Here is a 16,144-nt window from a genome sequence, read left to right on the forward strand (position 1 = left end):
TCTTGAGAGCTATCTCCAGAATTTTGAGCCAATCCATGATGCACCAAGTCTTGCACCACTTCCTTAAAATTGAGAGTACTCTTGCCAATTATCAGCATCTTCTGTAAGTGTTCATAGGATAGACGCAATGATGTCAACAACATCAACGCCTCATCCTCCGTGCTATAAACAATGTCCACCTTGTGCAAGGCCGCAATTCACCTATTAAAGGTGTTAAGATGTTCTGTGACATTTTCACCATCCTCTATTCGAATATTTAGGAGCTCCTCTTTCATGAAGAGTTTTTTTTAAGGGAACTTCCCTAAAAACATCCATTTGAGCTTTTCCCATGTTTGCTTTGCAGTGTCTTCCTTAACCTTGATGGACCTCCTAGCAAACTCGCTAAGCACGTCTCTCTCCTCTGTTATCATCTTCGCCTGCTAAGATAACGGTTGGACCTTGCTAGGCAAGCTCATATTTCATTCTCCTTTGCCATAGTGTGAAGTTCTTCATCCTTATGAACACATTCACCTCGAGCTTCATGTTGTCCATTTGTGGTGTAGTTGTTTGGGACCCTTTTCCCACCGCCTGCTTGTTATCGGTCATCATTAGTACTTACAAACACTCTTAAAACTATAAGAGCCTACCACGAACCTTGGCTCTAATACCACTTGTTGTGTGGAAACACTCCAAGACTTTGTTATTGATGGACTATGCAATGGCACACACACAAACCCTTTGAGAATAAAACACAAACACCATGAAGAGAGTAAAACAATCGCATAAGAATACAATGATTTATAGAGGTTCGGCCTCATGCCTGCATCCTCTTTGGTGATCCCCTCGAGAAATTTCATTAGAAGAATAGGAACAACTTTAGTTACAACAAGAACCCCCTTAGATCTCTATCCTCTACAACTCTGGGTCTTAATTTCTCTCACACCCTTACTCAAATCCTTTGATGCCCTTGTAAACACTCAAGAATTTATCCGTCTTGAATTATGTCTTATGTTTCTCTCTCTTACTTTTAACCTAGCCCTAAAATCCTATTTATAACTCATAGGACCTGGGTTACAAGTTAACCAAGAATATGAAACCAAAACCCTATTAAATTGAACCTTGAAACCCCAATAAAATATGAAATAATGTCAAATTATGCCAAACCGGCAAAACAACGCCCGACCCTAATCAAGTGACGATCGGTCGCTTTGGAGCAAAAAATCATCCCGAGCTCTCGGCCAAAAGCAATTGGTCGCTTGGCCAACAGTGACCTGTGGCCTGCAACCATATCATCCTCTTGCAACTTCTTCTCCTCTTCCCACTGCTCCTCTTTGCCGCCCTTGGTTCCTCCTCCTCCTCTGCCAAACTTCATCCCCCATCACCCAACTCGAATTTCTTCCCTTCCAAACACAAACTTATCATCTCACATCACCGAGTTGTCAAAAATCCAAAGAAAATGTTAGAAGTGTCCTTATCAAATCTGGTTATTATTTCCATTCACATTGCAACCCTCTTCCCTGGCTAAACTCTCCACTCCCACCTAACAATTTGCAGCCCCACCCACTTCTATAGTAAACTTTAAATAAGAAAAAAATAAACAATAACAGATATCTCCAATCTTCATTAATCATTATCAATGTAACATTATCAACAACAAAAAAATAAAACTTATGCAAGCTTCCTCAACCATTATTCCGAATATTGGCAGAAGTATATACAAAGGTGAATAGTAAGTTTGGGTCTAGAAGGGGAGATTTTTGAGTTGGTTGAGGGCTTGGGTAGGGGGGTTAAGGTGGGTAGTGGAGGCTGGGGCACATGGGAGGTGGATTGTGGCTGGAATGAGTGGTTGGTCAAGTGAGATGGTGAGTTTGGATTTGGAAGGGGAGATGGTTGACTTGGGTGAGGGGTTTAGCTATGGAGGGGGAGGCGGCTAGGGAGTTGGAGGCGGAAGGGGGTAGGAGTTTGGCTTACGATGGAGGAGGTGGTGAATTTTTTTGCTTTTTCTTTTTTCTTTTTTTAAATGATTTACATATGTATTTTTATTTAAATCCACATGACGTCATATCATTGGATATGTGAGGAGCACATGTGTGCTACATCATCAATATAACAGACTTTTGCACGGAACATGACAGCAAAGACTACTTATGAGCACACATATGGACCTTGGGGACTGCAAATGACAAAATATATATATATATATATAAAGGACACAATTTGGTAGTTTTGTGAACCTCAGGGACGTTTTGAGATAAAAATCTTAACTCAATGCCTTCAAAGCAAGATATTTCTCCTCAAATATGTAACGCATGGTTGGCTGTCTTTGCATGGCTAGTTATAACTGTTCCTAACTTTCGCCAACTTTAACTCCCGATGCCAATAAAATTAGATAATCCTCGTGTGTGCAACCTGTGCTTGACTATCTTTACATGGCAAGCAGCTGTAGCTAGCACTTCTCAACTTTAACTCTAGATATTTTAACAACCAGATATTTCCTATATATCTAACGTGTGATTGGTTCTCTTTCCATGGATAGCACATGTTTCTTGTTGTATCAACTTTATCTCCCGATTACTTACTAGATATTCCTCATACGTGTAACCCGTGGTTATCCATCTCTGTATGGCATAAAAACTAGGGGCAATGCAAGGGACACCAAATTTGAGTGTCAAATGACGTGGCATGTGCCACATGGATTTAATTAATTAAAAAATCCTTAACTATTTTTTTCAAAAGAAAAAATAATAGTAAAGGGTTTACCCAACCCTAACGCCACTAATTTCACACCACTACACCATCCCTACCAATCTCACTCCACCACTGTACAACATTATCCCTTGGCCTTTCCAAAGCACTGCCATCACTTGGCTTCGCTAGATGTTCCACCATATAACCATCGATCTCATATTTTTACTGTTATATGTTTATAATTTTGTTCTCTAACATGTTCATGTTCAAGATACATACTTTAATTTAGTGACTCAAGAAAGCACAGTCCTTTAGTTTTCTAAACCCGTATAAAGAGATATGAAAACCTATGGATTAACAATCTTAGGAAGAGAACATGACTTATATATCCAGACGAAACCCGCACCACCAGAAAACTAGAATAATCATACCCGCCTCCATGCCCAAACTCAATTCTCTCTTCCCAAAACATATTTTCTTGTTTCAGACTAGTTCTATTTGCTCAAACTCAAAGCCAAGGCCAAATCAACCATATTCATGGTCAATTCCAACAAATTAATGTTGTACAAGTTTCTGGGCATACATGAATTCAAATCCATAACCAAAATCAAGCATATGCCTCGAGTATGACCGGATGTGTCGCCACATGGCAGCGTTGTAAGACGGCCAATATGGTAGTGTTATACGGTGGCAGTGATGCGGGATAAATTTTGTGACTTTTGAAATTTAGGTTAACACTATATTATTTTATATTAATATTAATTAAAGAAAAATTTGAGGATTTTTTTAGCTAAGCAAGTCGTGTTGGTTAATATTAAATGACCCACATTTTTTGGTACTCAAATTTATTTAAATTTTTGTTGGAAAGATGCTTTATTATAGAAACATCATATTAATGTACAAATGATAGGATGAAAATATCCGAAGAGTCAGGAACAAGAGTGTGATCTTAAAAAAGACTTGTGGCCTGAACCAATCATGAGGAAACAAAGAAAAAACAAACTGGAGCTACGCAATGTCAGAATACAATTCAACATAAATTAGAACTCGGTGATACAACAAGTGTGGTCTCATTAAAACCTTGCCTTAAAAAACCCCAAATAAAGGAAAATCCGGCCAAGTAAAAAAAGTACAACTATCACAACCAACTAAAACACAAGTCTTAAACTGCCACTCTAATTCCTTGGCAAGTTCATCTACAAAAGGACCATTCATCCAAAGTGCAGCACTCCACAATGTCAAAACTACTCCAACTGGTGAAAAACATGGGCAAGCACAAGTTAAAACCTACTGAACTCAGATTAATGGAGAAAAGCTTCCTAACCTAGAACACCAACAAGGAAACACTGAAAAAAAAAAAACATTAATCACAAAACTTGAATAAGAAGTAGAAAAATAACATAAGGAAAGATAATGGCAGAAAAAACAATTAAGGAAGAAAAATAAGAAACCACTCCTTGAGTGACCTGTAGAACATTTGTATTTGTATTTGTATTTATTTATTATTTTTTACACAGTTGGGAACCGCTTCTAAATGCTGCCTTTAGGAACCTGAAAACCAATATAACCGCTAGGAACTGCGTCGAATTGCTCAAACATTGAACCACCACACTTGGCTATGTAAGATTCGGTTGTGTCTTAACTCACTAAGTGTGGTCTGATGATCAGATTGAAGTTTTAGAGTTTGACATGGATTAGGAGTTTTGGAACCGATCATACCTGCTACTCTAATAAGGAAAAGTGTTTAAAGTTAATCACTAGAGTTAGAAGATATCCTATCTCATTCTAGATTGGGCGACCTAAAGCTAATACAGTTGTGAGAGCTAGAGATTTTCTTGATGTGCAAAACTCTCTAGCCGATGCATATAAATAGAGCCCCTTGCTCATTCGATCAATCCATCACAAACATAGCATTCATACCCCATCTGGAATTACAGTGATGAAAGGATCGAATTGAGTAGAAGGTTTCTATTCAAAGTCGGACTAGTTTTCCCAGATAATTCTTATTGCCAATCCAGGTATGTAGGAGTTTATATTTTTTATGTATGCAGTCAACCTAGTTACATGTGGTATCTGAGCGATGTCTACATAATCTAGAATCTAAAAGCAACCAAATACCAAAAATTATATATCTAAAATCAATTGTACAAAGACTAGGAGTTAGATCACATTCATATTTGTGTTGTATTTCAAGTTCTTTTCAAATGCATGTTTTATAAAGATCAAAGGCCAATTTACATGAGCTTTTGTATTGATTAAACAAGCCACAGCGGTTTAGTCAATTAAAAACTCATGCATACAAAGCAATTTTGGCTAGATTTGCACTATAAACTGTTGTAGTTTTGATGCACCTTCTGTCCATAGATGTTGGTGTTTGATTCTATAGGAGTTTATGGTGGCATGATGCAAGGGATATTACACATGGATTAATGAAATCTTATTTCTATCCACAGATGTGAGGAGATTATTCGTACAGAAAATTCATTTGTGATAAAACTTGGTGATCACTAAAACATGTTTGATTTACTACCTACAAGTGTTAATCAATAATGTACAGTTTTTATGGGGACAGTTTTTGTTTGTGTACTTATTTTTTATCCGTTAAAATCCTCCAGCTTTGAAATTGCTATGAATTTGAGTTCCATTGAAACCTTGATTGGTACCAATTACTAGAAATGGAAAGCAAACATGGAGATAGCTCTAGGTTTCTTGGATTGTGACATGGCCTTGAGAGAAGAAGCTTCAGCAGTTACTATGAAGATAGCCTCTGCAGAAGAAAAATCCTATTATGCAAAATGGAAATAGGCAAATAGGATGGCCATACTCATTATGCTGAAATCAATGTCACCATCAGTGAGAGGTGGAATTGAAGTGAAGGACAATGCTAAGGATTTTCTTAAGTCAATTGCACTCAAGTACAAGGAGTCTGAGAAAGCTAAGACAGGTTTTCTGATGAATCAACTCATTGAGTTGAAATATGTAGGAGATGAACATGTAAGGATGCACATACTAAAAGTGATCAATATAGGGATGAAACTTAGGACATTCATTGAGTTGAAATATGGAGTCCAAGTTGAAGTGGAGTTCATTGGATTAGCTAGAATCGAGTTAGAGTATGGTTTCTTTTTGGATTTAGTAGACGTAGTTTATTTTCCTTCCATGAGAAAGAACTTAGTTTCAGTTTCTAAGCTTGTTAAAGCTCAATATGAGGTCGTTGTCAATGTTTCTGGTTTTTCTATTTCAAGGAATAAAATTTCAATTTATTATGGAACTGTTGTGGATGGAATGTTTCGTTTTAATCTGATCAAGGAATCTAATTTGTTTATGAACACTGCAAGTATTCAGCACAACACCCCTAAAACAAATTCACCAAACCTTGTTTGTGTCTTAACTCACTAAGTATGGTTTGATGATTGGATTGAAGTTTTAGAGTTTGACATGGATTAGGAATTTTGGAACCGATCTTATCTGCTACTGTAATAAGGAGAAGCGTTTGAAGTTAATCACTAGAGTTAGAAGATATCTTATCTCATTGTGGATTGGGAGACCGAAGGCTAATGCAATTGTGAGAGCTAAAAAGCTTCTTGATGGGCAAAACTCTCTAGCCGATGCATATAAATAGAGGCCCCTGCTCATTCGATCAATCCATCACAAACAAAGCATTCATACCTCATCGAGAATTACAGTGAAGAAAGGATCGAATTGAGTAGAAGGTTTCTGTTCAAAGTCAGACTAGTTTTTGGCTTCATCATCCCAGATCATTCCTATGGCCGATCCAGGTATGTAGGAGTTTGTATTCTTTATGTATGTAATCGATCTAGTTAACATGTGGTATTAGAGCTATGTCTGCATAATCTAGAATCTAAAAGCAACCAAATACCAAAAGTTCTATGTCTAAAATCAACTGTACAAAGACTAGGAGTTAGATCACTATACAAAGAATTTTTTTTGAAAACTTTCTCTCTTTTCTCTGCAACTAACGACACAGGGTCGAGTGGGTGTCGGTGGGGTGGGGAACTAGGGTTGGGAAAGAGAGAGAAAAGGAATAGAGATAGAGGATGGGTTAGAACCTTACTTCAGAAGAAGGAGAATCTGAAAGTAAGAAAGCACATCTAATCTCCCTCATCACCCAAGCCTCGCACCCCATTCCTTACCTCAAAAATTGTTGCAGCCATGGGCTTCAGCTTAACCCAATTATGATCATTTGGGTATATGGTATTTGGGACTCAAATTTGGTATACAAATTTGGTGTCCCTAGCAGTATTCAAAAAGTAATATGCTTTAAGCCCACTTAGAAGATCAAATTGAGTTAATGATATTTTTATTATAAAATCAAATAAAAAGGAGAAAACTGCTGAAAGACCCCCTGAATTAAAAAATCAGCCAATTTATCCCCTTGACTAATTTATATTGACAATTTCATTCCTCCCATTAGATTTTGTGGGATTTGATCCAATCTCCGATCAGACCCAACAGTGTGACGCTCACTTGTGCATTATTTGGAGTGCAATTTCGTGCTCCTATGGCCCTTCCTTGTCCTCCATGTTGTTCTCTTTTTCTCTCCGTGTTTCTCACTCTGAAAACAAAACCAACCCAACCAAATTTCACCATTAAATGACATAAACAATGCCCTCCAGCTCCAACAAGTCACAAACTTCACTGCAACCCACTTTCTGATCGGCCTCAAATTTTCATTCCCATTTTTATCAAATAGAGCAAGACACATAAACAATTAACCACCGCTCCTCCCGCACATGCACCCTCTCTCTCTAAAACAAAGTCATAATCGGACGATCAAGAGCGATACAGCCGCTGGTGAACCTTCTCGAGAGTGGAGGTTTTTGCGGGAAGAAGAACGCGTTGACAATTTTGTATTCGTTGTGCTCGGTGAAGGAGAACAAGATTAGAGCCGTCCAATCATGAATCATGAAGCCATTGGTGGAATTGATGGCAGATTTCAGGTGGAACATTGTGGGCAAGTCTGCTCCTGTCCTGAGCATTCTCGTTTTAGTGCCTGAGGCTTGAATGACGTTGGTTGAAGAAGGCGGAATTTTGGTGCTAGTGGAAATCATAGAGGTGAGGTCAGAGAGGAGGTGATATTGCTTCAGATTTGAGAGAACAGTGCGGCAACATCACTATCCAATACCTCACCGGAACTCGACATCGAAAACCTCAAAGCTCTCAAAGTCTCAGGCAAGGGAGCCATGGGTCTGACCCTTCTACTGTTGCCCGTTCACACCGTGCTTGTGATTCACCTTGGCTTTGGTCCATCTTCTCATCCCCTCTCCTCCCAATCCCTTCCTTCTCTATTGGGGTTGTTTACTAGTATTTTGGCTGGATTTTCCGCTTGTTTGCCATATTGATTTCATTGGCATCTCTTGTGGTTTTGTTATCCTTGGAATTTTTGGTGACGACGAAGTAGCAGTGTGCTGGTTGTTTACTTGGTGGATTTGGAGACATATGAGGTGGTTGAGCAGCTTGTTGTGTGCTTACAATTCTTGAGTTGTAATTTGCATCAACTCTTTGTGAGTTGGGTTGTGTTTGTAGTCTCTACTTTCGAGAGTTTAAATGTTGTAGTTGGGAGTTTTAGGCATTGCAGTTTATGTGTGCCTTGTTCAGGTATGCGCTTTTCATGCCAAAATTTCCTTGGCCTTATGTAGCTATATTAGTAGAGATACACCTTGTGCACTTGATGTTGCCATTGTATTTTTATGTATCTGGATTAACCTTGCCTGGTTAACATATGCTCCCATTTTTGTATTAAAATCTTTGTGGTATTTGTTCTAACCCTTATGGCTTGTGATCTTTCTGCCTAATTTATAAATACATTTTTGCTTTTCTTTATGAAAAATAAAACAAATCATGAGATAACAATTAGGAATAATCCCTACTCAAAATAATGTGCTTAAGATTGGAAAAAACCCGCAGCTCAGAAGCAGGACAGAAAAGACATTTTAATGCTAAACTCTCAGCCTAGTTAAGTGGACATGAAGTATGTTTTTTTTTTGGGGGGGGGGTCAGAACGTGAAGAATGTTTAGGTTACTAATTAGTGTTGTTTGGTGGCTTACTTTGTAGTTGTTTTGTTTTTCCTCTGATATAAGGACCCAAATTCGACATGTTATGGATCCTTCAATTTTACTGAAACCTCTCAAATATATTGACCTAGCAAACTTAATGACATGCATGCAAATACGAACTTATATGTATTCAACAAGCCATGCAAACAGAAACTTATATACAATTCACGAAATTTTATCATATTAAACAACTAAATTACTTAAAATAAGGACAAATTGTTCTAACGAGAATATGGCTACCTTTCCCCCACAATCAATGAGGATTTGATGTTCACTTTACATGCACACATAACCAGTAAAATGGCATTGAGTTTCAAACTGATAGACTAGTCTGTGCCTTCACATAGCTGACAAAGTAGATGTTAGCTCGGTCTTAGAATATGCTTGATTCAAACTGTCTTGATCAAGATCACCCACTGGCATCTCTTGTGGACATAGAAAAGGCTTGGGAGGCATTTTCAGGAATTCAGCACCCTTCAAGCATCTCTATGACTTTCTTCATTGAAGGACGATCACTTGGCTTCATTTGTATACACCATAAGGCTGTTATAACCATTTTTTTCATGATTTCCTTTTCCTCCTCTAGTACATCGCCCATCTCCAAGTCCTTCCCCTTGTTATATTGATCATAAACCCAAGAAGGGAAGTAGATTTGGCTTGAATGCTCTGAAAATGCATTCAAATTCTTCCTTCTGCTTGTCATTTCCATCAACAACATTCCAAAACTATAAACATCAGCTTTAAACGAAACACCCCCAATATTCTTGTAGAATAGCTCAGGAGCCATGTATCCCATTGTTCCTCTTGCTGCTGTTAAAGAGGCAATACTATTATCCATCGGATATAATTTTGCAAGCCCAAAGTCAGAAATCTTTGGGATGAAATTCCCGTCAAGAAGAATATTGTGGGGGCTTGATGTCAAAATGTAAAATTTGCATGTCACAACCTTCATGTAGATATTTGATCCCTCGAGCCACTCCAAGAGAAATCTCAAATGCCTTTTTGCAATTTAAGGGGATACTTTCATCTTTATAATAAATGTACTTATCAAGAGACCCATTTGGCATGAAGTCATATACTAGAGCACGCTTTGATCCCTCGGCGCAATAACCAACAAGTTGCACCACATTAACATGGTGAATCCGACCAATTGTAGCTACTTCACTGATAAACTCTTGCCCATTAGCTTTTGGCTTGCCTAACATCTTAATTGCTGCAAAACGGCCACTTCGTAATTTCCCTTTGAACACAGATCCATAGCCTCCCTCACCTAGCTTGTCCTTGAACCCACGGGTCATCCTTTTAATATCATGCTAAGAGTTCTCACTTCGCAGAAAATCTTCTATGGTTGTATACATTGAAAAATGCCTTGTCCGCCATTTATAGATCAAGATGCCAACACACAACATATATCTTGCCAGAAAAAATCCAACTGTGTGGGAAAATTATGAAATAGTACTCATTACTTCCTCTTGCTTCTAAATTCATTCATAATAAATAAATATTAAACCTCTCCAATAAAACAAAGAAATATTAAAGCAAGGGACAAAAGCTCATACCGTAGATAAAGGATATCATCACTCGATATTCTACGAGAAATACAACAAAAGTGAGCAACATTAGATGAATTTACAAAGTTTGAAAAGTCAAAACCTGAAAATAAAAGTGAGCAACATCACTTGTTATTTACTATTCTTATTGTGTTTTCTATATTGGGGGAGGTAAAGAGGGAAAATTACTTTTTGGTTTGGTGTATATTGTTGTAATTGTTCTTATCACTAGAACTATATATACGTCCACAATAGTTTGTTAAGCATGAAAGGATATGAACAAAGAAGGATCAATTGTAACATCCCGACCCAAATTTAATATTCGTTTAAGTTAAATGAATTTAATAAATTATGAAATTACAATTTTGCTCCAGGGGTAGGGGTAATTTGGTTACTTTTAATCCAGAAGGATTTTGGGGAAATGAATGGTATTATTACGTAGATTGTACTGAGATGAGTCCGTAGACACGTAGTGGGCTCAAATCGGAATTGTAACGAAAAAGTTACGATCAACATAAACGTAGTGGCAGAACCGTAAATAATTCGAAGGGGTTATTAAAATCAGATTTTCCTTCATTTTATTGGTCCCAAAACAACCGGGCCACTTCCCTTTACCCATCCCGACCCTTCACCGCCGCCACCACAGCCCCATTTCTCCGAAAAACACGAAAGAACAACTGGTTTTGACCCAAACTTCCCAGAGCACTTTCTGGCGATTTTGACCACCAATTTCTTCGATCTAGGTATGCTTTTTCATCCTCTCAATGTGTTCTAGCTGATGGTTGGGTTGAATAGGATCGATTTATGCGTTTTGTAACTCAATTTAGTGATTGAACTTTTTGCCAGTTTCGGCCCGTAATTCCGACCATCTCCGCCCACTTTTTGGCCTTGGTCCAAGAACAAAAGTTGCTCCATTCATTGTTCTGATCATATAGGTATATGGCTGGACCGGTAGTTTAGAGATTTTTCGATCGCATGTGGCGGCACGTGGCCACTTTGTGGCGGCTCTTTGGGTTCTAAAATGATCCTCATGTCATCCCGAGCATGACAGTATGCTTGAAGTTGAATTTGGTTATCGTTTGACTATCGATCGGATATCGCATATTAGGCGTTATGTGCGTTCGATATGTTCGGACCATTGGATCGACTCCAATTTCATGTATGTTGATCTAAGCATCTCTAGGATCGTGTAGGAATTTGTGGATCGTGAATCGAAGTCCCAGATGCTCCGATTCAATAACTTAAAGTTTGCATTAAATGATAACCGTCCGATTGTGCGATCGTGAGCAATCCGACCATTCGATTCGGACCAAACTTGCACTACATGCATTATAAACCTTGTTGAACTCATCGGAACTTCTGAAGTAGAAATCGGAGGTCATGGGCCCGGTTGACTAGATTTGGAAAGTTTAACTACTCAGTTGACCGAGCATCTCCCGAGGCTATTCCACCGTCCAAAACACGTAATTGGACCCTAGCACGTCTCGTTCATCATACACACACATGAAACCTAGGAAACTAGGATTTTATTTAAAGTTCTCATTCAAAGTACTTTATGTTAATCTCGCCCTCGTATATTGAAATAGGTACTCCGGCTACTTGAACGCAATAGGGGGGACCCTCTCAAGGTCAAGCAGCGTGGGACTACTTGTGAGTGGACTTTGTTTCAAATAACAAGCATTATTTTATGATGGAAAAACAGTGCATATTGTTTTAATGGTTTATTGAGTTTATTATATAATCAATTGTTGAACTTAATATTTTTGTAAAGTATTTGTAATATATTCGGGTTTTGGCATATTCGAGTATCTTGAGTTTATATATATTGATTTCGAAAATTCTTATCTATGCTTGGTTTTGTTTGGGGTACATGGGTGTCGGTAATGAGATTATGGAAAGAGAGTGGATTATAGCTATGTTAGTTTGAAGTGCTATAAGCACTACCCTATGTACCTCTCAGAATATGGAAATTATGGATTGGATGATTGGAATTTTTGGTGATACTTGGATATGATAGAACCCAGGCAACCTTGATGGGGTGTTTCGTAGACTCTTAGCCGGATAGTCTGCCCGCATAGGACTTGCCATAGGCGTACGAGTATTGAGGATTCTACTGTGCGTGTTGATAGAGTCAGTCCTCCGGTTAGACAGCTCGTTCCCTAGCCACATGGTCAATTGAGGATTCTTCCATGTGGACTAGTCAACCAATCCCCCGGTTGATTTATTTCCCCGGTACAAACTTGGTAGTGATTATACTTCTATATATATACACCTATATGTTCCTTCTTGTTTATCGATGAGGATACTTCCTCTCTTGCCATGCCAACGGGCACGCGTTTCAAGAGAGTGGTTTGGGGAAATGGTTTTGTATGAGATGGGTATTTGGATATCTTTACGAGAATTGGTTTTCACCATGGTTTTGATGTGGCTATATATATGTTTATATCTATGATGGTTTGAAGGCATATGGTTTTGCGGCATCGTTTTCTAAACGGTAGGGTTACTATACGTTGTTTTCAACTAACGGAAACTTTATTTTTGTCCGCTCACAATTTTTTATTTTGCACGCCCAGGCAGTAGTTAGCTTCAAATTGAGCGGCAGAGCCGAGATCTCTGCTTCCGAGCCCTCAAGCCTCTGTAGGACTAAATTTCATTCGCTTCTCTTATGTTGAACCTTATTGCTTGTTTGCAAACTAAATTCTATTAGATTGATCTGATGTCGCCTCGTTAGGGTTTGATTGTGAGGCCAAAGGCCATGTATGTAAACTGCATGAATATTAACTCGTGTATGCTGCCAGTTGGGATGTTTAAAAGTATTTTAACAGGTTGAAAATTTTGGGATTGTCCATTTTTCAGGGGAGACTCTGCTGAAATTTTGGCAAAAAGTCTAGTGTCTTTAGTTTGTGGGCCAAGCATCAGTATGATGTCGGAAAATCCATAAGATTCGTCCAGAGTTCCGAGAAATTCGGGTCAGGTCCTGTCATCAATCTTATTGATCGAAAGCTTAGATGAATCTGTATAGAGAATTCAGATGACTATTTATATTCTCTCTTACTTAACAGAGCTAATCTTCAACAAAATGATTTAGCTAACTGTCTAAGATTGTGACACTTGTTACAATCTGAACGGTCTATCTCATACATGGGTCCAGCTTGATGTTTGGTGAGCTTAAATGTGTTACACACTGGCTAGGACTTAAATGTTTGTTTAGGATATCAAAACTTTAAGGACATGTCCCGAATTTTCTCAAAATCCGAGACGAACCCTTTGGAATTCCTGACATCACCCCGATGTCAGGCCCACTCACTAAAAACCGAGACTTCCTGCCGAAATTTCGGCAGAGTCTCCCCTATAATTTGGACATTTCCCAAAATTTCAACCTGCATAAAAACACATTTAATATTCCCAACTGGCAGCATGCACAATATAATTTCATGCAAATTCTCATAAATGGCCTTCGGCCTTCCAAAAATTCTCAAACGACTACCAAACAATTCAATTACAATTTATGACTAATAATTAGTCTGCGGCTGCACCTAATAACCTTAGGCTGCCTACGTATCCTCCTTGAGGGATCAAGCCACACGTAGTTCTTCCCTACAACTCAATTCCCCACTTGGGCGATACCTTATTTCATTCCTTTGTATTTCATATAATCTCCCCATACGCCGGTACAACCAACGCCACGTATGGAGCCTGTCAACACGCCGGATAACCTACGCCACGTGCGACCATGCTATACTATCATAATATCTCCCCATACGCCGGTACAACCAACGCCACGTATGGGGTCTGTCTCAACGCCGGATAACCTACGCCACGTGAGACCTGCACATCATATCACATATCTCCCCATACGCCGGTACAACCAACGCCACGTATGGGGCCTGTCCCAACGCCGGATAACCTACGCCACGTGGGACCTAACTTTCACTTCACAAATCTCCCCATACGCCGGTACAACCAACGCCACGTATGGGGTCTGTCAACACGCCGGATAACCTACGCCACGTGCGACCTCAACATAATATTACATAGCTCCCCATACGCCGGTACAACCAACGCCACGTATGGGGCCTGTCCCAACGCCGGATAACCTACGCCACGTGGGACCTAACTTTCACTGGATGGTGCTTGTAATGACTCCAAAGTCCGATGAGGTACCTAAAGTAGTGCGTATAGCACTCCAAACTGACATTTTAGACTCTGTTGTACCCTTGTACAACCATACATAATTATATTTATATAAATTAATTCTTATATTGTGTAATCCTCCACAATGGTCTAGCACCCGATAATCCCCCCTAGAAAGGTGAGATTACTCCGGGAGACTCACGGTCAACCAAGGGTCAAACCACTCTAACCCTGGTCAACCGGACCTGCAAAACCCACGACCTCCAATTTCCGATCCGGAAGTCCCTATGGGTTCTACCAGGTATAGGACACTTGTCCTGCAAGTTTGGTTCAGATCGGACGGTCGGATTTCTCACGATCGCACGATCCGACGGTTAATATAAAATATAAATTTAAAATTATTATTCGGAACATCCGGGGCTCCGATTCACGATCCGTGAATTCCTACACTATCCTAGAAATACCTAGATTAACATATATTAAATTTGGGACCATCCGACGGTCCCAACCTATCGAACCCGGATAACGCATAATATGCGATTATCCGTTCGATAGTCAAACGACGTCCGAATTGAGATCCGCGAAATCCTACGCACTTGTGACGGCCCGAGGATCTCAAAACTGCCCAGAGTCACTCCACCACCCTCGCCCACGCGCTGTCACACGCGCGGGCAGATCGGGTGTCCAAAGCGATTATGGTTCGTCGAAAAATCTCGGAACCAAGACTCCAAACTCCTATCCTAGGTAAAACACCTCATTTGGAGTCACTTTTGTTCTTGGACCTACCCCAAAAAGTGAACGGAAATGGCCGATCATGGCGGCCGAAGTTTCGGCCGATTTTCAATTCGAAAATTGAGTTGCCTACGCTACGAATCGATCTAATCCTACCCAACCATCAGCTAGAGCAGCTCGAGAGCTTCAAAATCCATACCTGGGTCGACGGATTTGGTGGCCGGAGGAGGGAGATCGACGGCGTTGAAGTTCCGGCGACATTCGGACGAAAATCGCCATTTTCCGGCGGCTGGAGCGGCAGCCGATGGCGGGGATGGCTGGGTCGTGACGCCGAGGTCGAGCCAGTTCTTTTGACACCGGCCCCGTCCGCAGCCGCGACCGGTGGCCGGAGTTACGAAGAGAGAGAAAGGAGAGGCCGACGGGAGAGAGAGAGGAGTCGCGGGAGAGAGAGAGAGAGAGAGAGAGAGAGAGAGGGAGAGAAAAACCAGATTTTATAAAAAAAATCCCATTTCAAAATATTTACGATTATGCCACTGGACTTCTTTTGACCATATCTCTCTCGTTACAACTCCGATTCGAGCCCACTACGTGTCTGTGAACTCGTCTCAGTACGACCTATCCAAAAATATAAGTCACGGTCCCAAACTCTCTCCGGTTAAAAATATGACTAAAATACCCTTAAATAATTAAATAATTAAATGAGGGTAAAATTTGGGGAAATTTGGGGTCGGGGTGTTACAGACTACCCCCCTTATAAAAATTTCATCCCCGAAATTTCCTACCTTGTCACTGAAGGGTTGTGAGCATGGGGCCCGCATCTACCACTCGGGTTCCCAAGTTCTTTCTCCACAACCGTGTTGGCAACCAAGACAAAAACTCTAGCTAAGCAAGCAGAGAAAGAGAAGTCTCCTTCTCTAACTATGGCGAGCTCACGTGAGAGAGAAAGGAGGAAGAACCCTAATGTTCCACTCCTGTCAATCGCG

General features: G+C 39.9%; 1 protein-coding gene across 1 annotated transcript; it reads right to left on the reverse strand.

The window, feature by feature from the left end:
* Positions 8,903-10,058, reverse strand: LOC109947586 (rust resistance kinase Lr10-like). The gene is given in 3 exon segments (XM_020558089.1): positions 8,903-9,217; positions 9,219-9,655; positions 9,657-10,058. Coding segments are annotated over 3 exon segments (957 nt in total). The 5' UTR covers positions 10,044-10,058; the 3' UTR covers positions 8,903-9,084.

This window comes from Prunus persica, chromosome G2 (assembly GCF_000346465.2).
Source record: "Prunus persica cultivar Lovell chromosome G2, Prunus_persica_NCBIv2, whole genome shotgun sequence".
NCBI lineage: Eukaryota > Viridiplantae > Streptophyta > Magnoliopsida > Rosales > Rosaceae > Prunus > Prunus persica.